The sequence below is a fragment of the Dasypus novemcinctus genome, chromosome 8, assembly GCF_030445035.2.
Source record: "Dasypus novemcinctus isolate mDasNov1 chromosome 8, mDasNov1.1.hap2, whole genome shotgun sequence".
Taxonomy (NCBI): domain Eukaryota; kingdom Metazoa; phylum Chordata; class Mammalia; order Cingulata; family Dasypodidae; genus Dasypus; species Dasypus novemcinctus.
Genome location: NC_080680.1, coordinates 17,982,633 through 18,004,009, shown reverse-complemented (window position 1 = coordinate 18,004,009; position 21,377 = coordinate 17,982,633). Strand labels below are relative to the sequence as shown.

Here is a 21,377-nt window from a genome sequence, read left to right as displayed (position 1 = left end):
AAGAGTGTCTTTGGTGTTGGTGAGGATAGGAGATTTGTTTCTTTATGATTTGAGGATCCTCTTGACTCCTTGAAAAGACAGCAATGTCTTCAGGGAAAGCCAGGCTGTTGTCTGCTCTGCCATCCAAATGTATGGTAGCAGTACTGACTTTAACTCCTAGAAGTTGGCCGTGGTCAGCTTTACTCTCTGCATCATGTCTAGACTTGCACATTGAGGGAAATGAGCCCAATCCAGATATTTCATAAGTTGGAGGTGCTTCCACACCCTCTACATCTTTCAAGGACAGCAGACGCTTCTCAACCAGCTGTGTCAAGGAAATAGACAATTAATGACTCTACAGATATTGCTCATATGAGGTGGCTGAATGGGTAATGGAGATGACTGCACTTGGGCAGAAGGCAGGTCGGTTTCACATTCATATATTGTAGCTCATTCTGCCCATCTTCCTATGCATTATTCCCAAACTTTCAATCCTAACCACTCCTACCCAACACCTCTACATAATTTCCTCCCTACTGGTTCCCCACTTGCTCCCACACCTTCAGTTGTTTTTCTCCAGAAGCCATGCCACACAAGACAAAGTAAGTTAGACACGGTAATGTGGTTTCCATGTTGTGAAGTTCCCTCCCACCCTTGGTTTACCTGGGTGGGCGTGAGTCCTTCCTCTTGCTGCAGCTCCTCTGTTAGGGACAAGAAGTCTACATGTGCTCCTGGGGAAAGCAATTCTGCTAAGAATCGAGGGTGAATGACAGCCTCCACCTGGGAACAGTAATAAAAGGGGATTGAGCGCCCTTGAGAAAGAACCACCTGTCACGTTTGGAAGCAGGAGGGAATTCGTTGTCATTGCACCTCAATCTGCATTCTGTGGATGTTTTGGACCATGACCTCTACCAGCTACACACATACACACTCACACATAAACACACACATGTACACACACAAAGACTCAAAAACACATACATGTATACACTCCATGCTGCTCACGAGAAAAGGAATAGATCCAAGTTTCAACAGACTGGGAAAGAAGCACAGACTTTAACATGCTGACAGAGCTAAAAGTAGGGAATCTGCTAGACACCACACCTAAAATCCACCCACCTTGGTGATGAAGTCTTCCTCTGCACACAGCTGTTCGATGTAGCTGAGGAGATCCGGGTCTGCATACATTCCATCGTCTTCCTGCTGCCCATGTTCTTCCTCTTCCCATTTTCCATCTTCCCCCTTAGAGGCTGGGTGCACGGGCCCCACCAGCCCATCCATGAGGTCAATGTACTCCTTTACAGCTTCAGGTGGGATCTCCTTGGGGACCTTTGTCTTCAGAGTCCGCCGGTGTCTGCGTTGCCTCTGGCTGGTAACCTTAGCCTTGGGGCCTGACTTTTTTGGAATGGACACTAAAGGTAGGGACAGAGATCCAGAAGTGAAAGTGGCATGAATCTCCAACTTTTTATCTGCCAACCATGTATTGGTTAGAGCAATATTTTAGAGATAGGAAATGCTTCCACTTGGTTCAAGCTAATCTGAAACTAAATGAACATTTATAGGATAAAATTTAAGGGAATAATGATCTTAGAGACAGTTTCTATACAAGAAAAAGAGGAACTTCTGACATTCAAAGATATCCCTTCATCCATCCCCTAATCATCAGGAATATTATAGAAATGTGTCTCTTTGACCGTCAAGATAAGAGTGTAGTTATGACACCTGAGAAAATTGATCTAGCCCATGACAAAGGGTAACTGAGAACCTAGGGCCTTGGTGGGTTTCTCTGTTAGAAATACAGAAGCAAATCTTGAAGGGAATGTAGCACATGTGAGTCCTATTGCCTTCCCTCAGTCCCCTTTGGGCCTTGTCTTCTGTTGGAATGTAGTGAGCCATACCTGGCTTCTGGCCTTCCACAGTGCCTGGGGGCATCTGTGGATGAAGATCTGGAGGGGCTGGTGGTGGAGGGTGCTGGAAAACATTCCTCTCCTCCAACATCTGAATCTGCCTCTCTTCTTCCATTTCAAATTCTTTGAACCTAGCATGGGAGGAAGGCACAAGCAGTGTTGAGAAGATGGCCTGGCCCACTGTGATGCCTAGAAAGAGAGATCAGCACCAACAATAGGGGAAACTTAAGTGTCTTGGGTGGGTTATCATGGTCTTGGATAAGTGCTTTTCCAAGAGGGGTGTTACTTCCAGCAGTACAACCACAGTTTTGGGGTACTTCATGAGGTCACCACATCATCCCTTCACATACAACAAAACTCATCATCACTTAAGGGGAATGTTAGAGAAATGAATCAATCCAGTACTTGGCAGTTTTTCAAGGTAGAGTCTACAGGTTCTAATTGCTTGAATATACCCTCCTTCACCTAGGACCCAGCGGACTTCAGCAATCTTGGTATAGGTTGTTGAATTAAATTAGCCAGTGTGATACATGGCAGGATCACAAAGGTGAGCCACCACCCCCAAGCCAATGATGTCATAGCATAAACTATACAGATGAGCTGACAGTCCCAAGCTGGGATCTGGGATGTTAATATTGGAAATAAAGCAGGGATCAGTGCCCAGATCTAAGAATCTGAGAGCCTTAGAACAGTAAACCTAATGAAGAAATGGGGTGAAGAAATGCTTGGAAAGAAAGTAGAAGGAAACATTATGGAAATGATTCAATTTCTAATGCTGACGTTTTTATTTGTTTTTATTTTTTGTCATTGCTTTGTGTATTAGCCAAGGGTTTAATATGCAGTAAAAGCTGAATGACTCATTCCCAGGATGTCTGAGACCCTGGCATCCCCTAACTAACCTCAACCAACTCTATCTCATTCTGGGATGACAGGGAGCAATTTGGACATTATCTTATGAGAAGAGGTGGGCCCAAAGTTCTATGCCAAGAGGCTCCAGCTGCCCAGACAGCTGGAACATGCCTTGTAGAACATGTCACCACCACACAGTACCTACAACCTGGAGGCTTAGTGCCACTGGGATCTTCAGGAATTACCCCCAACCCCATCCTAATACCTTCAATTTCATGATACCTGTGGACCCAATATCAGAGAAAGGTTGAGCATCTTATGAACAGAAGATGAAAAAAAGTCCCAGTACTCAAGGTGAAAGTGACTGCATGGAGGAGTTGATCCTTCAATATCCAGGGAATTCTGCCCTAGTTGACACCCCGTACTCTAAATATTCCTTCTATTGACAACCAACAATGCAAGACCCCTGTCTGACTTCATCCTCCTCCATTACACCCAGCCACAAAACCCCACAAATTAACAAGGATCCTGGGACTCACTTTGCTGCCATCTCATAGTAGATCATCCGGTCAAAATTGCTTGTGTGCCACCACTCCTGCACGGCCAGCTGCAGTCCTGCCTCCAGGGTCATGGTAGGCTTCCGACGGGCCAGCGATCGAAGCACTGGGCTAAAATTCGCCATGTCAGTAATATTCTACATGCATCTCCTCCTACCCCTTCTGGCACCACCCAACAAACATCACCTGAACCCCATCATATCTATCTACCATCTGTCCCTTCATGTCCTCCTTGCAATGTGTACCCTGTAATTTTAAGTACATCTGCCCTAGAGGATCCCTGACTGAACATCAAATATCAATACTAGGATTCATTTCTGAAAGACCAGCTCAATGAAAGGATTATTTTGGAATCCCTGAGTTCCCTGTGTATCTTCAGTGGCACTGTGTATTGAATGAACTGGGAGAAAACATTAAAAGCAATTTCTGCACATATACCCAGGAGTCAAAAGACTGAACATCTAAGCTATATCCCAGGTGATTATGAAGTTATCAGTCTTTGGGAAACAGAGCATCAGAGTATGAAGAGGAGGATTTACCATCCAAAGCCAAAGGTCGTTGAAGCCCATGCCCACAGAGAGCCCTGGGCTGGCTCAAGATATAGCAGATCAGGCTGCCGAGTGCATTTCAGGGTTTGCTCCAAAAGGGAAGGTAGAATGTTCAAGAATGTGGGAGAATAATTAAGACTGTTAAACTGGAAATTTGGTGGGCTTACTTGAATTATTCACTGGGGCAGAGGATATTTTTAGGAGTTCAAAAATTGAAAAGAGGGAAGTGGATTTGGCCCAATGGAGAGGGCATCCATCTACCACATGGGAGGCCCAAGGTTCAAACCCAGGGCCTCCTGACTCGTGTGATGAGCCGGCCCATGAGCAGTGCTGATGCACGCAAGGAGTGTCCTGCCACACAGGAGTGTCCCCTGCATATGGGAGCCCCACACACAAGGAGTGTTCCCCATAAGGAGAGCCACCCAGTACAAAAAAAGTGCAGCTTGCCCAGGAATAGCACCGCATACACAGAGGGCTGATGCACCAAGATGACTCAACAAAGCAAAGCACAGATTCTGGGTACCGCTGACAAGAATACAAGTGAACACAGAAGAACACACAGCGAATGGACACAGAGGAGACAACCAGGAGCGGGGTGGTGGGGAAAGGGAGAGAAATAAATAAAAAATAAATCTTTTTTTAAAAATTTGAAAAGATGTTTTAATAAAAAATAAGTGTGCTGTTGTTTGATATAGGCTCTATTGCAGTTGACCTATAATCTTACTGGGGGCAGTGCAGAGTAGAGACATGGCAGTTCTGGGTGGAAAGAGAACACTATCATCATCACTAATGTTTCTGTCTCACAGTCAGAATAGCCCATGGTCTTGGACCACATTTCTAATCATCTATTCACACTCTTTAGCTAGGATATTTTGCCTTTTGTGAGGTATTTTTCTCTTCTCCATTGTCTTTCCAAACCCTTAAAATGATAATAATAATATAACAATAACAAAAACTAAGAATTATAGTATAAGAAAAAAGACTAGTTATCATGTAATGAAGCAAAGCATGAGATGTTTAGTCGATGAAGCACTTAGTGTATTAGCTCATGTAACCATCTCAGCAATAATCTGAAATAAAAGGAAGAAATCCTTAGAGGTGAAGTTACCAAGTGAGGTCACCTCTCCAGGATTACAAATTGAGTGAGGGGGAGCCCAAGCACTTCATGACTATACAGTTTTTACCACCTTCCAGTTCTAGTTGGAATTCTCCAGAACAATGTGGATGGGGGCAAACTAGAGTGATTTGCCTGATCCCTGCACCCACCACCATCATCTGTGGATTTGGCTTTGTCTGGACAACACATGCTCAAGTCTTGTGCTTGAAGGTAGAGTGCAAGGGGAGGTCTGTGATGTTCGTAGTCACACATCAATTCAAATCAAGTCTCCTCATTTTATCACAGGACACCTCTCTGATTGTTAGTTTTTATGTAAATGATTACTAGGATGATAGAAAAGTAGAAAATGTCTGGACACCCAATATAGGGAGGTTAGTATCAATTGCGATAGACACCTGAAAATAAGTCATAAGCTAGAAATACATCTTCTCTTAATCATGACCTACTGTCAAGTATTTCTAGAGACCTTAACCTGGGAATCCACCCCCTAGTCCTCTGTATCTGAATGTTCCAAAACAATCAAATGTGTCTCCAAGAGGAAGTCACTCACATGAGAAAGCAGGAAAGAGCTTCAGCATCAGGACTTGGGGGAATGTAACTCCCGGCCAGGGACTTGAAGCGCTGCCAACGTCGGAAGTTCTGGTAAACACTCTTGGGATTACAGGAGTCATCCGTCGACTGGGTGCAGGGAGGACCACCCTCCCTGGAGGTCCCCTGTGGCCTGGTGAAAGCATTCCCTGGAGGAATACTAGGGGCCAGCTGGGCAGCTGGTGGTGGAGCTTGAGGAGGAAGGCCTGGGGTCCAGCCTCCCTCAGCAGCCTGAGTGCACCCTACAGCCAAGCCTGGGATAAAGGGCTCCCCAGCAGAGGCTCTCAAGATGCCAGGAGGGGCATGCTGAGCACCCCCACAGAGGATCCTTGGGTCAATTGAAATGTGAGGCAACTGAGGAAGGACAAAGAGCTGAGTAGGAGGGGGCTCTGCTGGTCCCCCTAGTTTTCTGATTTGGATAATGACTTTGTCACCTCCAGTTCCACTGGTGACAAGGCCCCCATTTCCTGTCACCAACTGTGGTCTGGGGAAAGCAGGCAGCACTGAGCTGCCAGGAAGGAAAGATGGATTCAAGACTGGGGGTGGGTGCGGCCCACAGGGAGGTGGGTGTGGTGGGCCAGGAATGGGTGGGGGGATTGGCAGGGCAGTGATGGGATACAGGGAGGCTCCAGAGTTCATGGTCATGTCTGGTCCCAGCACTGGAGATGCTGTAGAGACAAGGAAATGCATGTATTTAGAGGTCACAAAGGCTACACTCTTGAGGCTATCAGGGCCTGTCCTTTACTCATTAGGAAACTGATAGCTGCAAAACATGGTTATTAAACATTTCTTCCCCTAAGCAGCTCTAGATCTACCCAGACATAACTAAGATAGTTTTCTATTAATCTAATCATAATAGCTACCCCTCATTCTTAGTTCCCAAAAGGACATTTACCAGACTATCCCAGTTCTGCTTACAGGAATAACAAGAATAAAATATCAGCTCAAGCAAAACCACAGAATAGCATCAGAAACACCAATATCTAAATCTACACTGTCACTGATAAATCACTGAAACTGGGACAACAGTTATGAGTTTAACATGCTTGAGATAACACAGGACTGAGAAATTGCATGTACCCTCCTCACAAGACCCTGGAAGATCTAAAGTCATCATTTGATTTTTGTTTCTTGTTTTTTGTTTTTGACTTGCTTGTCTTCTCACCTCTCCCATTTTTTTCCCTATAAAAATGCGAGTTCCAATTCTCACTTTGAACTGTTTTGGGAAGATTCTTCCAGTTCCTTGCTTGTGCACTTACAATAAATCACCTTCTCACTGAGAGACATGTTTCTCCTTTGTGGTGCTGGATCAGGTATGCCATTCTATTGGAAGAGCTATGCATATGGTAAGAGAATCAGAGTGATGAATTTCAATAAGTGAGCAGGCACATAGTGGAGAAACTTCAGAATAGCAAGTGTCCCTGTAGTGATTTTAGGTTGCAGAACTCCAGATGAGAGTTTTCCCAGAAGAGAACTTGCTCCCAGTTCAGTGATGCTCCCAGACCTCTGAGTGCCAAGGAGAAAGAAGCCCGTGCTATCAACAGATGAAAGCCCCTCTCTGAGGAACTCGCTACCAGAAATTTAGCCCGACTCAATATCTTTAGTGAAGACATTCAGTCAGCCTCTTGACCAAAGAGCTGGTATCTTTGGAAAACGTAACCCGTAGCATGCTCATGAGCAGGTGAGGGATGTTCTCTTGGGTACGTTCTAGGCTGCACAGGGATGTTATGAAGGCAGTAAATTCTTACGAGTATTGTCCCCATCATCTCTTCAGACTGTTAAAAACACTACAACGACTACTACTACTATTAGTGATAGAGGAAAGTATACCTAATATTATCTCTTCTCCTTCCCTTCCTTAAAAAAGAAATCTCACATCATTGAGCTTTTTACTGAAAACAAGCAGCACCCACAGTCTATCCCATGACCATGAAGTATTCGTGGAATATGAGCAACATCTTCATCTCAACTTTAAAATGAAGGGCAGAGGGCTCGCCAAGAGGAATTAGAGAAGATGAAGTGTTCTGAACATCTGAGTTTATACAATTTAAGAAATAGTCATAAAATTCAGGTAAATCCAATCTCTAAAACTTGCTGAAGTTACCAAAACTGCCCTGGCAACATTGAATCAAAGAAAACTTTTGCCAGGAGTGAAAGCAAAGGTGTCTCTGGACTGGTAGGAGCTTAGAGGCTCTGGCCTGGGGCAGTTAGAGTAACTTCCAGGCTAGCTCACAGACAGGATATTTCACTGCTGACTTGGCCAAGATAACTCCACTGAAATGTTTTTTACATCAGACCATTGATTCTAACTGTCCCCATATGATCTCATTTATTCATTTACTCCAGGTCATATTCCAGTAAAATCATAAATTCCCAGGTGCTTGAAGACATGACAAAGTATGGAGGCAAGGCTGTCTATGCCACCACACAACATAATCCCATGACAATTTAGTATACTTGTGATGTGATTTTATTCTAGAGAGAATCTATTCCTGTTCCCATCCTTTCTCTTACCCATTGTAATTACTCTGACATATCTAGATGTACCTCTTAAGGAGACCCCTTCCTCAACTGTAAGTCTCAGGTTTCCAACCTACCCCCCAAATTCCAGGTGAGAGTTTCTTGGTGGAGTCCAGTGATTTCTCCTTCCTCTAGTTCATCTCAAATCTTGTCCCAAGAAGATGGGTCAAATTTGAATTTCTATAGATTTGAAGGTTATCAGGGCCAGTGATAACACATTGCGTTATCATAAACGCTTACCTTCTTTTGAAGTCACCTCTGTACACTTGGACACTAACCACTGCTATCTGGCAACCTCTAGGGAAGATTCAATTCCACGACTCAGAGAGTGACCTGCTGCCAACAGATTCTCAGGAGCCCAAGGAAAGGATGGAGAAGTTTGAATCTAAACAGGACTAGAATGTAGCAGTGAGACATTCTACAGTGGGGGAGGGGCAGAGGGCAGGTGGGCCTGAGGTGGGGGAGGGGAGAATTTCACCCAGGACTCTGACAGGGGAAAATGCAGGTGGTCCCTTCAAAGTATAAATGGACAGCCCAATTATTATGTACTTCATTAGAGCAGTTTATTGATTCTTCCTAATTCATAGTACAAAGGCTTATTCCTAAGTACTTGAATTTTTTAATAAATACACATAGGTTTGTGCTGCAAAGTCCCTCTACATCAAAGAGCTCCATGCTGGTAGGCTTACAGGAAAAATCTTTGCTTTTTTTCTCTTTTAATGGTTTTGATTGCTTTTAACAGGTAAACTTTACATTGTCTGAAAGTCAAATTTTGTAAAATGGAAGAGGCAGTGACAAGTCTTGCACCCACCCCTTTCCACTGGCAACCCAGTCCACATCATGAGGGGAAACTAATATTAATTGCTTATTTTTCATTTTTCCAGAAAAATACCATGCAACTAAAAACAAACACAATGTAAATTGATTATGAACATTTTCAGTTTTATTTCTGATTACAAATAGTATATACAATAGCATATATATCATCTAGTGTCAATTTTACTGCAATTACTGTCTTTTGGCTGGTACCTTGTTTTCAAGTTTTATTTCCTTAGGATAGATACAAGGAAAAGTTCTTCAATTACTAAAACATTTAAAATATCCCTAAGAAAATAAAAATATATAAACCCCAGTAAAATTTGAAACAACAAATTATATTTTATCATGTCTCAAATTGTATATGACAAATATATGCCAATATGCATTGTTTTTCTGAGATTCAAATTTAATTAAGTGTCCTCTATTTTATCAGGCAACACAACATAAGAAGTGTAACCCATTAAGTTCTTAATAGTTACTCACCCCATGCAGAAAAAGAAAGCACTGAACCTACAGTAAAGACACCTGAATTTATATCTATGCTCCACCCAAATACACCATTTTTACATTTCTACTGAAACAAAACAGTCACAGGAAGTATAACTAAGTCTGCATTTTTAGTCTACTTCATCACTAAGAAGCCACCTAAGAATTTTGCCTCAAGGTTTAAGGACCCAAAAAAGCCAGAAACTGGTTTCTGGGCTCAGATGATCAAATGTCCTGATGAAAGCTATAAAAAATATAGCCTTCAAAGAAAATCTTGCTGAGTCCGCACTTACATTGCATATTAAATAAACTCACTAAAAAAAATTCTAATATGAGAAAAATTCCAGGAAACACACTAGCAATGGCGTTCAGAGAAAGCACAGCTTTGTAGGGCTTTCCAGGTCTAAAATTCGATGCCAGGATTGTTGTATAAGGCACCCTGCCTCTGACTATGAAAAGGAGCCTATTTTTTGAAAGGCCATGAAGAAGAAGAAAATAAGTGCAGCCAAGGCATGCATAAGCAATTCTTCCAATCTGACGACACTGCCCTAGGCTAGACCTCTTCTAAAAATACTTCATGGAGGACCCTATCTCAGTGCACGGAGGAACTGTCCTGCAGATGTGTTAAGTATGAAAGTTGTGAATGGTCCTTTCCCACGTGCTCTTTCCCAGCGCCATGAATGGCTGCTCAGGTTCCTGGAGAAGAGGCGTGGCCTGGACACGCCCCACAGCGCCTTCTGAGGCTCCACCTCCCGCCTCTCCTCCAGGCCCCTCCCAGGACCCGGTCCCTGCTGGGCTGGCAGCCTGGCGCTTGCGCACGCGCACGTGGCTCTGGGGGCGGGGCTCTGGGGCACCTGCTCTCTGGTCCTCCAACCGCCCCAGTCGTCGGTTGGGAACCGTTTCCTGAAAGGAGACGCACGTGCACGGGGGAAGGGCGCGCCCCTAACGGTGACTCGGGTGTGGGGGGGCAGGGGTTGTGCCATGACCCTGACCCCACCGCTTCCACCCCCCCCTGCTTTTATATAGGAGTTGTATAAAAAATAAAAGTGATGGCTGTGCAATTTCATGGCTTTGTAATGGTGTCTCTGAGCTCACGACTGTGTGTGCTCCTGTGCATCAGGAGCTGCTCCCTAAGGCAGTGGCCCTGCCCTCAGCTGCCCCGTCCACTGGGGGGAGCATCTGTACCGCGGGAGGGAGGAGCGCTGTAGACCACCCCGCTGCATTTGTTGACAACTGGATGGTCTAGAGTTATATTAATTTTTAAATTTGAAATATGTGGCCTATATGTGTTATCTGTTACATTCTGATAATACAAAAAATAAACATTTCTTCAGTATTTAAAAAAATATTCTTCTATTGAGGAAAGAGTGAACACTAAAAAGTAAGTGAAATTCTGCCATATCTTCACTATTTATATTACTTTTCAAGATAGAAATATTAACCAGTGTTCGTGGTGAAACCACTCCTTTATCAAGAATATGAGAGTCTTTGCTTGATGGAATAATAAGCAATTTTTCAAGGTCTGGTGTCAATTGTGATGGTATTTCAAGCACAGGTTTTATATAATAGATTCAAGATTTGGGCAAAAATGAACAAAGATATGTGAGAATTGGCTAAACGGAATTTACAATAGATAATATATATTTTGTAATTATTTTTAAAATTTGTGCTGCACATGCATTATGTTATTAAATTTTTAAAATGTATTCTATATCTGTGTTTATACACAGAATTATTTTAGCGAGAGTTGGATCAGGTGGTTAAACCTAGCTACATACCGCTATATTCGTATCTGGGACTCTTAACTACTTTTATGCTTGTATCCAGGAGCTGAGGCTCTGCAGGTAGAAGTGTGTTTCCTGGGGTTGTTACAGGTCAGTCAGTGTATCTGAGGCTAGAAGGACGTTTTGCACCTGATTATGGTATGCAGAGAGGAGGTTGGTTGTGTATCTGGAAATGTGATATTCCATATGTGCATTTGTGGGCCTCTTGGGGATTGTAAAAATTCAGGGAGTGTGAGCTCTATTGTGCATGTCTTTTGGAATTATGTTCATATGAATTCAGAGTTTGGCATTTGTGTTTGCATTTCATAGTTTGGTTGGAATGTGATAGATGCACTGAAATCAGTGAATTAGTGGTGTCTGTGTAGATATTTGAGATTAAGTGGAGGACATGACTGCTTTTTCAGGGAGCCTCAGGCATTGTGTTCTTAGATCCTGTGAGATGCGATGTATGTATATCAACAAGTTGGTATTATGTATTTGTAATTTGAGGCTTTGGAAAGATTATATATACATAGAGTGTGAGTTTTTCCCCTGACTCTGGGATTTTTGTGTGTTTAAGTGTGGATTTGCCTCTGCATATGCATATGGGCAATGTTAGGGAATGTGTCAGTGTATTAGCTGGTAGGGACGATGCCTTCTGTATATTGGGGGGATGTGTGGGATCATTTGAATGTACTCAGGGCACGCTGAAGGGTGATGTATTTTTGGTGACTTTCAGGAGCTGTGTATAGTTACCTTGGTGTTTAAGGGAAACTGTATAATAGTTTATGAAGCTGGCAGATGTATATGTTGAGATGAAGGATTGTTGTGTTTCATGTGCCTATTCTGGAAAATGCTGGAGGTATTTTGATCATCAGCAAGTGCAAGGGCTATGTATATGCAGGTAGTGTGCAGCTATATTTGTATATAGTGATCTATGGTGGTATTTTTTCAATTTGTATTGTGCAGGGGAATTGTGGGTAAACTTGAGGCATGTGGTACATTTTGTGTATGATGAGTGTTATTCTGGGTCACAGTGGTTTGGATGTATATTTCCTAGTGCTGTGTTATTAAAAATTTCAGTAAATAGTTATTAGTATGTATTGTGGGCAGTTAATATGTATGTATCTCTCAATGAGTGGTGGGGTTGTGTGTTTATACATGGAAGTGAGTATCTTAGTTTGCTTGAGCTGATCTCACAGATCCCACACCATGGTATCCCTTAAACAACATATATTGGTCTCATTTGAGATTAGAGGAAGTCCAGATCAAAGTATGGGGGAAGCTTGCTTTCTCCCCAAAACCTGTAGCATTCTGGTACTGTGTTCTGGGAAACCTTCGAGTTCCTGGATTATATCTCAGCCTCTGGTCACTGGGTGATGTCCTTTCCTTCTCAGCTTCTGTGACTTCTTGCTTCTCTTCATAAAGCCTACTGCCATGTGGATTAAGACCCACCCTCGGGAGTGGACACAACCATTCTGGGGTCCACAGGATGGAGGAACAGAGTATGGATTGGAGTGGACTTACTGAGATTCTATTTATGAACTATTGTGATTAGTAGTCAAAGAGGATGTGGCATTGGTGTGGAGAGGGTGGCCATGGTGGCTGCTGGGGGTGGGGAGTGGGAGGATGAGGTGGGATGTGGGGGTGTTTTTGGGACTTGGCGTTGTCCTGGGTGGTGCTGCAGGGATGGTTGGCAGACATTGTGTGTCTTCCCATGGCCCACTGGGTGGACTGTGGGAGAGTGTGGGCTGTGGTGTGGATGGTTGACCGTGGGGTGCAGCAGTGTTCGGGGATGTATTCACCGGGTGCAGTGGATGTCTTGTGATGATTGGGGAGGTAGTTGTGGGGTGGGGAGCAGGAGGGGGGTTGGGGGTGTATGGGGACCTCATTTTTTAAATATAACATTAAAAAATAAATAAAGACAAAAAAAAAAAAAGACCCACCGTTAGGTTTAGTTGGGCCGCACATGAACTGAAAATGGAAACCAGAGGAGATCCTGTTTACACTGGGCTCACAGCCACAGGAAAATGGATTAAGATTAAAAACAGATCTAAACTGCAGTGCCTAATTCAATCTACCACAGTGGGATGATTTTACGTGTTGGAAGTATGTCTAAGAAATCGAGCTGTGGGAGTGGGGGTACATAATTGAGGACTTGGAAGGGGTTTTATGTACTCATGTTTGGTGGATTGGAGATATTTCTTTGTGCATTTGGAATGTCCACTGCTTTGTGTGTGTATCCAAGACTGCGTAGAGGAATTATGTAAGATTTTTCTGAGGATCCAGGGTGTAAAGAGGACTCACAGTGTTCTTTGGGGAATGCTAGTGTTTTCACATGTGGGGTTGGGAATGTTTGTGGGTTGGACAGGTGGAGCTATAAAGGATATGGGGTTATGGGGTATAATGTTTGAGGAATGTACATGTTGAAGAGTTGGGACTATTCGAATGCTTGTGTGTGGGTTTCCATGTGTGAGGCAGCTGTGTCTGTACATTGGCAATAGTGCAGGAGTGCTGGTGTTTGTGTGTTTTGTGTGACTCTTTCTGAGTTTTGTACTGTATATGCCTGGGTCATGAAGAGACAACTCTATTTGGAGTTTCTGTGTGAAATTAAGGGTTCATTGAATCAGTGGGTTTGTTCTGGGATGTAATGCTTGAGGAATTTGGTGTATATGCTTGTATATGTGTTTTCAGTGTTGCTGGGGTGGTCTTGAATCTCATTGGTGTCTACGTTTGTAGCTATGGTCCAGTATGTGTGTTTGGAAGCTAAGAGCCTGTGTAGGTTGTACGTGTATTCAGAAATGGTAAAGTATGTGTATTTGATAGTTGTGTAATTGTTTGTGGATCTATTAAAGGCAGTGCATGAGATAAGACTTCATGTACTTGGTCATTTGAGAACCTGTGTGTATATTCAGGCAGTATATTCCAGTAGTGTATTGGTTATTCATGTTTGTATCCAGACTGATGTTGGGTGTGTGTATAGTTTTAGAAGTGGCATAAGAGCATCCAGTGTGGGTAGGGTTTTTACTATAAAAAATTAAATATAATTGGTGAAGTGTATGTGTAATTAGCATATGGATAGGACTGTGCATGTGTGTTCAGGATATATGAGGGTCCGTGTGTTCTGGAGATGCATAGCCTGGCTTTGCTTCTACATCTAGGATGGGAACGATGGATCCCACTCTTGTACAATTGCATCCTGTGCACACAGTCACATAAAAGGGGATCAGGCTAACTGTGGGTGGTTCATACTAACTTGGGATAGTTGACGGTATGTATCTCTTCCCAGCTCTGGATTCAGCGATGTCAGGTTGGTAACTTGAAATTGGCCATAGTGGGAATATTTGCACTACAAGTCAGGGATTCCCCGTCTCTTCCTGCAGATACAGATCAGGGATTCTCAGTCTTTTCTCTCAGAGCACCTTTCACGTGTGTGTCTCCTCCTCAGAATATACGTTTAGAGCAAAAACACTTGGGCAACATTTTAGGAGTTGCAGTGGGAAATCTAAGGGAATTGTGAATGGGCCATTTGTAGGTTTGGTTTCCTTGTTTGTGTGCATCCACCCTGGCTCATTCTGAATTATTTGGTTACCCCTGATCAGGTTGGCCCATATTTTAGGGCCAAAGAATTCCATTCAAGGTTCATTTCCTGCCTGTCCTCATTCAAATGGGTACAGTGTGTCTGTACCTTAGTTGGGTGGAAGGTCCTGATGCATTCGTGTGGTCCTTGCACCAAGTGTCCCTGGATATATGGAGCAGCTAGAAGATGGCTGTGGATTGCAGAATCTCATAGGTCAGTTTTCCACTAGTGGTCAGCAATCTTGAGGTTTCAGGATTCCTGGATAGGAGGTCAAATGGGCAAGTCCTGTCCCAGGAAAATATTTTTCAGCATCATCTGGACAGCCGCAGGTGCTACTGGCTTCTCTTGAGCATGACTGTTGGACAAGAATGCTGTCTTCTAAGTGTCCTGCTCTGGAAAGCCTGCAGAACCATGTGCCCCCACTCCACACCCACCCACCATCATCTTCTCTGGTAGGTAATATTGGGTACCAAAAAAATCAGCTGTATCACTAGTTCTCAGCCAACCCATCTCCGTGGAAACCTGAGTCTTCAGGGATAGCGGGGCCTCTAGGTGTCAGTGAGGGGACACTGGAGGAATTGGGAAGGCTCTGTCCTTGAGCTAAGGGTGGAGAACAATGGGGGTTATGATGAGGTGGCACCTGGTTGGTCCAGCTAGGGGGAGATGTGGCTCTGACTCTGAACCCTTTGGACATGGACTTTTTCTCTATCTGGAAAGGATGGCTCCCCTTGCAGTGGGAATGTCATCTCACCTTCATGTTTTTCTTATAGGTTTACTGGACCTTATTTAGTTTCTCTAATTTGAATGGATCTGAATTCTACTAGGGGTGACAAGGAATGGTGGCCACCCCTGACATCACACTTGCCTCCTGCCTCCCTCAGTCCCACCCAAGGATTTCTGGGCTTCACTCCTAATGGTGAGTCTCTTTAGGGCCTTTTCTCCTCTGGGATGAATTCTCCTACCACAAAAGAAGCAGACGTCCCATTTATAAATGCTCCAATAAATGCTTCCCTGTGGGAAGAGGGATTCTTGTGGCCTCCATGGCCCCTTTTGTATCCTAACTTCAACTCAGTGGCAATATGCTGTACTAATTATACTGCACTTAACTTTAGAATGGTGCTGTGCTGCTTTTATGATTTAAAACATGATAGCACAACACTGTGAATATAATTAACAGCACTGTATAATATATTTGATTGTGGTCAAAGGGGAAATTTAAGGATGTAAATATGGTACAAGAAGGAAAATTAAAAATCAAAACAAACCTACGATTGTACAAAAGTAAGCCCTAATGTAAACCATGAAATATAGTTGGTAGTACAATTATTAAAATGTCATTTAATGAATTGTAACAGTGAACTGCCTTAATGCAAGGTGTTAATCGTACTAATATATTGGACTCTGTATTTTATGCATGATTTTTCTGTAAACCTACAATTTCTCTAATTAAAAAAAAAGTTCTTAAATCCCCCTCCAAAACTGGTATAGGTTATAGCAGTTTCATTCAGAATTGAAAGGAATTAAGATGGCCGTGTAACAAACCACAATGTGGGGAGACAGAGGGTGTGCCTTGAGCTTGGAGGATGGAGCGTGGTCTTAGGGCTGCAGACCCCAGCCTGGGATTGCTGCCCCAATGTTGGATGCCAAGATTGAGGCCTGGAGGGGAGCGCCCTCACCCTGGGGACAGGACCACCAGTGTTACCCTCCACCCAGTCCTTGGTGCCTCGCTGAGTGGTCCTTATGGCCAGGCCCCCTGGAGCCCCAGACTGTTCTGCTCTCCAAAGGCTGATGGTGACAGGCCATTTGCCCTTCAAATTCCACACCAGGACATGGGTTCCCACAGGCCCTACAGTAATGCACTGGTGAGGGTTGAGGAGACTCAGAAGGTTGTTGTGCCTCCACTGGGCAGCTACTCCTAAAAGGAAGTCTTTCTGATTTCTGCTGCAGAAGTGTGGAATTGAAGGTGGAGGTTGTGTTCTAGGGGCTAAAGGAAGGAGCCCAGGACCTGCAGATGTGGAAAGCAGAGCAGGCTCAAGGGAGCCCAGAGAAGGGCTGACAGAGGCCAGAAATTGGGATGGGGCCTGAGCCAGGTTTAGTTCTGCAGTAGGAGGTAGAGAGAGCAAGTCAAGGAGAGAAGCCCCCACCCCAGCATTAGAAACACCCACACCTCCCGTTTTCCCAGACTCACCTCCTGGCTGCTGCTGCCTGGAGAAGGAAGCCCTCCGGGATCCTTAGAACCTAGAGCTGACTAGTCTAGGTTGCACCTGCAGGCCAAGTTCACTACTTACGCACCCTTCCATCAGCAAATATGTCTATGATGGACTCAGATGAGAACAAAATTAGTTATAAACCTCTATGTGATTTAGAATCCTCAAGCACTGGGACCTGACCTATTCACCTCTGAATTCTCCACAGTAGCCTTTCCAGTGTCTGCACAAAGGACACCACAAAGAATTGTTTGCTGAATAAGAATTAGATGACCAGAGAATGTGCTTCTAGCTTTCCCCCAGGGTAGGAGTGCAATAACCTGCCATAACATTCTCCTCTCCAAGTGTACAACTTGGTGAGGTAGAAGTCACAGCTACCTGTTGCAGAAGACAAAATGACAGAGCTCTTCCATCCAGGCCTCCCTGCCCTTCCCCTTCTCACATTGCAGTGCCTCCCCCCTCTGCCTCTGGGACCTGGTTCTGGGACTTCCTTTTGAATGTTAGCCATTGATAGGTGCATGTTCTCAGACTTTCCTGCTGAGGGGGAGATGTGGAACAGACTGCATCTCTCTACTAAACCCTGACATGTGAGGGAGCCTAGAGCAGAAGAGAACTTTCCAGGAGGGCCAAGCTGCAAACCCTAACCCTCAAATGCCTGAGGGAAATCTACTCCTATGGCTGTATTCCATTGAGTTTAGATATAGTTTTCTTTATCTGCACTATTGTGGCAATGGATAACTGGTATACCTGGAAAATAACTTGAACCTCAGTGCCCAGATTGCAGATATCCCAAAAAGAGGAATCCACTGCAGGAGAAGTGATTTTATATGAGGAAACTGACTCTCCTTGGTGATTTAATTTTCTCTTACATTTTCAATCAACAAGTGTTTTTTGATAACTCTCATCTTTATTTTCATCCCCTGTATTAGTCAGCCAAAAGGGTGGCTGATGCAAAATACCAGAAGTCTGTTGGCTTTTATAAAAGGTATTTATTTGGGGTAGGAGCTTACTGATACCAGGCCATAAAGCATAAGTTACTTCCCTTACCAAAGTGTATTTCCATGTGTTAGAGCAAGATGACGGCCAACATATGCCAGGGTTCAGGCTTCCTGGTTTCCTCCCTTCTCAAGTCTTGCTTCTCTCCAGGCTCAGGGTTCCTCTCTTCCTAGGGCTTGCTTCTTTCCAGGCTTAGGGTTCCTCTTTTCCTGGGGCTTGCTTCTCTTTCTTCTATGTGCTTACTTCTTGGGACTCCAGCTTAAGACTTCTGCATCAAACTCCAACATCAAAACTGCAAAATTAAAACCCCTACTCTGTCCTTTACCATGCCTTTTATCTGAGAGTCCCCACCCACGAAGGGGCTGGGACTCAATGCCCTAGTGGCACAAGAGATTTACTTGATTACTTAATCAAGTAAACCTCTGAATCCAATATATTTTAATATGCCCAGAGGAACAGACCAGTTTACAAACATAATCCAATATTTCTTTTGTGAATTCATCAATAATATCAAACTGCTACATCCCCCCATTGCTATCTGCAGAGGTCATTACATTAGCAGCACTAAATCTCATTGCTGACTGGACATCTGAGAAATTCAGTGTGTGCATGAATCCAGGCTAGTGCTATTTATTTATAGCCTGCTCGATGCTCTACAGTGTAAGACCCACATGAGGCATCTTTACCATGTCGTTGATGCTCCATGAATAATTGTTAAATGAAGGAATGGGTGGTTGTTGTCTGTTTGACTTCTCTGAAATGCAGACAAGATACAGAAGTGAGTGAACAAGCTGGTTAGTAAAGAATCTCTGTGAAAGGTAGAAAAGTAAAAATAAATCAAGTTTGGACAGAGAGAGAGAAGTCAATTCTGCCATAGACCCCAAAATTGTCTCAGCTGGCCCAGATGGACTGTGGCTCTACAAAGTCTACTCTTTCCTCAGCTGAATTAAGTAGTCCAGGTCTTTCTCACTTGCCTCCATCAACCACTGGATTATGAGCCTTCCTGGGAAAGGGCGAGACCTGGAGAAAATGACTCCCTGTCCTGATGCAATCCTTGCAGGGGCTGACAGCTGGGCTGTCTGCTACCTACATTCCCATCACTTAGGGAAGTAAGGTGTTCAGGGCAGAGAGATCTGTGGCCCCTCCCACTGTCCACCAGAGTCATCTCTTTCTCAGTTCAGAGCCATTTATATATATTCTGGGTGTGTGAGTTTGTCTTCAGGGTTGTGGGAGATGTGTTTAGGGGAAGTGGGTGTTTCTGTGTATGTAAGTTGAGTTTCTACATGTGAATTCAAGGGGTGGGGATGATTGTGTGTATAGGATGAAAATTTCAATGGTATATGTATGTTTGATGTAGGGTTGGAGGTTTGCTTGTGTGTGTGTGTATATATATATATGTGTATATATATATATATATACCTGCAGGCTGAGGGCTGTGTGTGCTAGGGTTGTGAGCAGTTCATGTGACTATCAGGGAGTTTGTAGGGAGTTTCTACAGTTTTGGAGAATGTAGGGAGCTCAGGTTGAACTCTGGGGTGTGTGTTATTTCACAGAGTTATGTTTACCTTTCTAATGCATGAATTTAAGGATTGGACAAGAGTAATTTGTGGGTGTTCACGCCCCAAAGCAAGTCAAACGGCCTTGCAGAGTTTAACAGGGAGTGGCTAATAGTATTTTCTCTTCAGACACACTGCAGAAAGAACAACAACTATTCTGCCTAGCAACACAGTCAACCACTTTGGGAACGTGTGTGTGTTTCTATGCATATTGAGTGTATTGTGAGATACTGGAAATATGTCTGTGTACACAGACATGTATGTGAGACAAGGTAGGGTGATGGGTTTACTGAACTGTGAGCTGGATCTATGTATATTGAGAACACACATGTTATCTGTTCATAGCACCTAGCCTATATTTTTTTCTTTTGTAATATTTTTTAATCTTTTTAATTTTTGTATTACCTTTTTTTTTCCAATGATACATAACTCACACAAAATGTTACATTAAAAAATATAGGGGAAGCAGCTGTGTGGCTCAATCAGTTGGGCTCCCATCTTCCATATGGGAGGCCTTGGGTTTGCGTCCTGGGGCCTCCTTGTGAAGGCAGGCTCGCCCACACACTGAGCACCACCAGACCCACAAGCATCATGGAGTGCCGACTCAGCAGGGTGACACAACAAAAAAGAGAGACAAGCAAAAATACAGAAGAGTGCGCAGTGAATGGACACAGCAGAAAACAAGCAAGCTGCAAGGGGGGAGGGGAAATAAAAAATAAATACAGACACAGAAGGACACACAGCGAATGGACACTGACAGCAGACAGCACGCAAAAAGACACAAGGGGGATAAAATATATATATATATATATATATATATAGGTGGTTCCCATATACCCCATTCCCCATACCCCCACTCCTCCCACATGAATGTGGTACATTCATTGTATTTGATGAGTACATTTTGGAGCCCATGGATTATAGTTCATGTGGTAGATTGCACTCTCTCCCAGTCCATTCAGTGGGTTATGGCAGGATATATAATGTCCTGCACCTGTCCCTGCAATATCATTTAGGACAACTCCAAGTCCCCAAAATGCCCCAAAATCACATCTCTTTTTCCCTCTTCCTGCCTTCAGCAACTCCCATGGCCACTGTCTCCACATCAGTGATATAATTACTCCCATTGCTAGAGTCACAATAATTCTATACTAGGATACCAGTAAATCCTCTCTAATCCATATTTTATTCCTCCATCCTGAGGACCCTGAAATGGTGATGTCCACTCCACCTCTAAATCGAGGGGACTTACATCCCACATGGCTGATGGAAGGAATTCTCCTGCTTGCAGCTGTAGACTCTCCTAGTTCCCTGAGTGGTGGTGTGGTCCTTGACCGTCTTCACCTCCCTGTAGCTGACCTGGGTAAGTCCAATGAACCAGCGAGTAGAAGTTGCAACTCTGCTGAGGCTCAGGGCCCAGCTGGCACATAGACAGTCCAGAGATTGAAGTCTCCTGAGTATACACCAACTATGGGTTATTTTTTTGGTATGGAGGAATATGGAGAAAGAAGGGTAGCTGGGGTTATTTGGTGGTCCTGTTCTCTACACAGAAGGATGGATTCTGTGCATAGTTTCTCAAGTTGGAGTTTTGTGCAAGCTTGTATTTGGGGGTATAAGATTATCATGTGCATTTTGGGGCACAGAGGGGCATCATGTGTGAGTATTTAGGAGAATGTTGATGTGCCTGTGTCTTTTTAGGCATGTTACTGTTTATCTTCACCTCCTGGGGCATCATATGTATGTGTGTGTTCACAGGATACAGGGGACTGGATGTGTAACATTTGGAATTAGGCAACTGTGTTGAGTATTAATAGGTGGGTTTGCCTTGAATGTGTTTGGGTGTTGTCAGAGGTTCTGTGCAATTGATTTGGGGGGTTATATGAGATTTCAAGTTTTTTTGTGGGA

The 21,377-nt window shown here is 43.8% G+C and overlaps 1 protein-coding gene across 1 annotated transcript; it reads right to left on the bottom strand.

The window, feature by feature from the left end:
* Positions 1-3,056: 3,056 nt before the first annotated feature.
* Positions 3,057-6,373, bottom strand: LOC131279581 (NUT family member 2G-like). The gene is made up of 2 exons (XM_058302854.2): positions 5,508-6,373; positions 3,057-3,403 (listed from the first exon to the last, which is right to left on the bottom strand). The coding sequence occupies exons 1-2, from the start codon at positions 6,233-6,235 to the stop codon at positions 3,271-3,273; spliced, it is 861 nt and encodes a 286-aa protein (XP_058158837.2). The 5' UTR covers positions 6,236-6,373; the 3' UTR covers positions 3,057-3,270.
* Between the last annotated feature and the right edge of the window lie 15,004 nt (positions 6,374-21,377).

Excerpts from the sequence above, each read along its gene's own strand:
- LOC131279581 (XM_058302854.2), bottom strand. The coding sequence starts at position 6,235 with ATGCATTTCCTTGTCTCTACAGCATCTCCAGTGCTGGGACCAGACATG. Across the intron at positions 3,404-5,507 it reads GCTCTTTCCTGCTTTCTCAT|CCCAGTGCTTCGATCGCTGG; the intron begins GTGAGTGACTTC and ends GGCGAATTTTAG.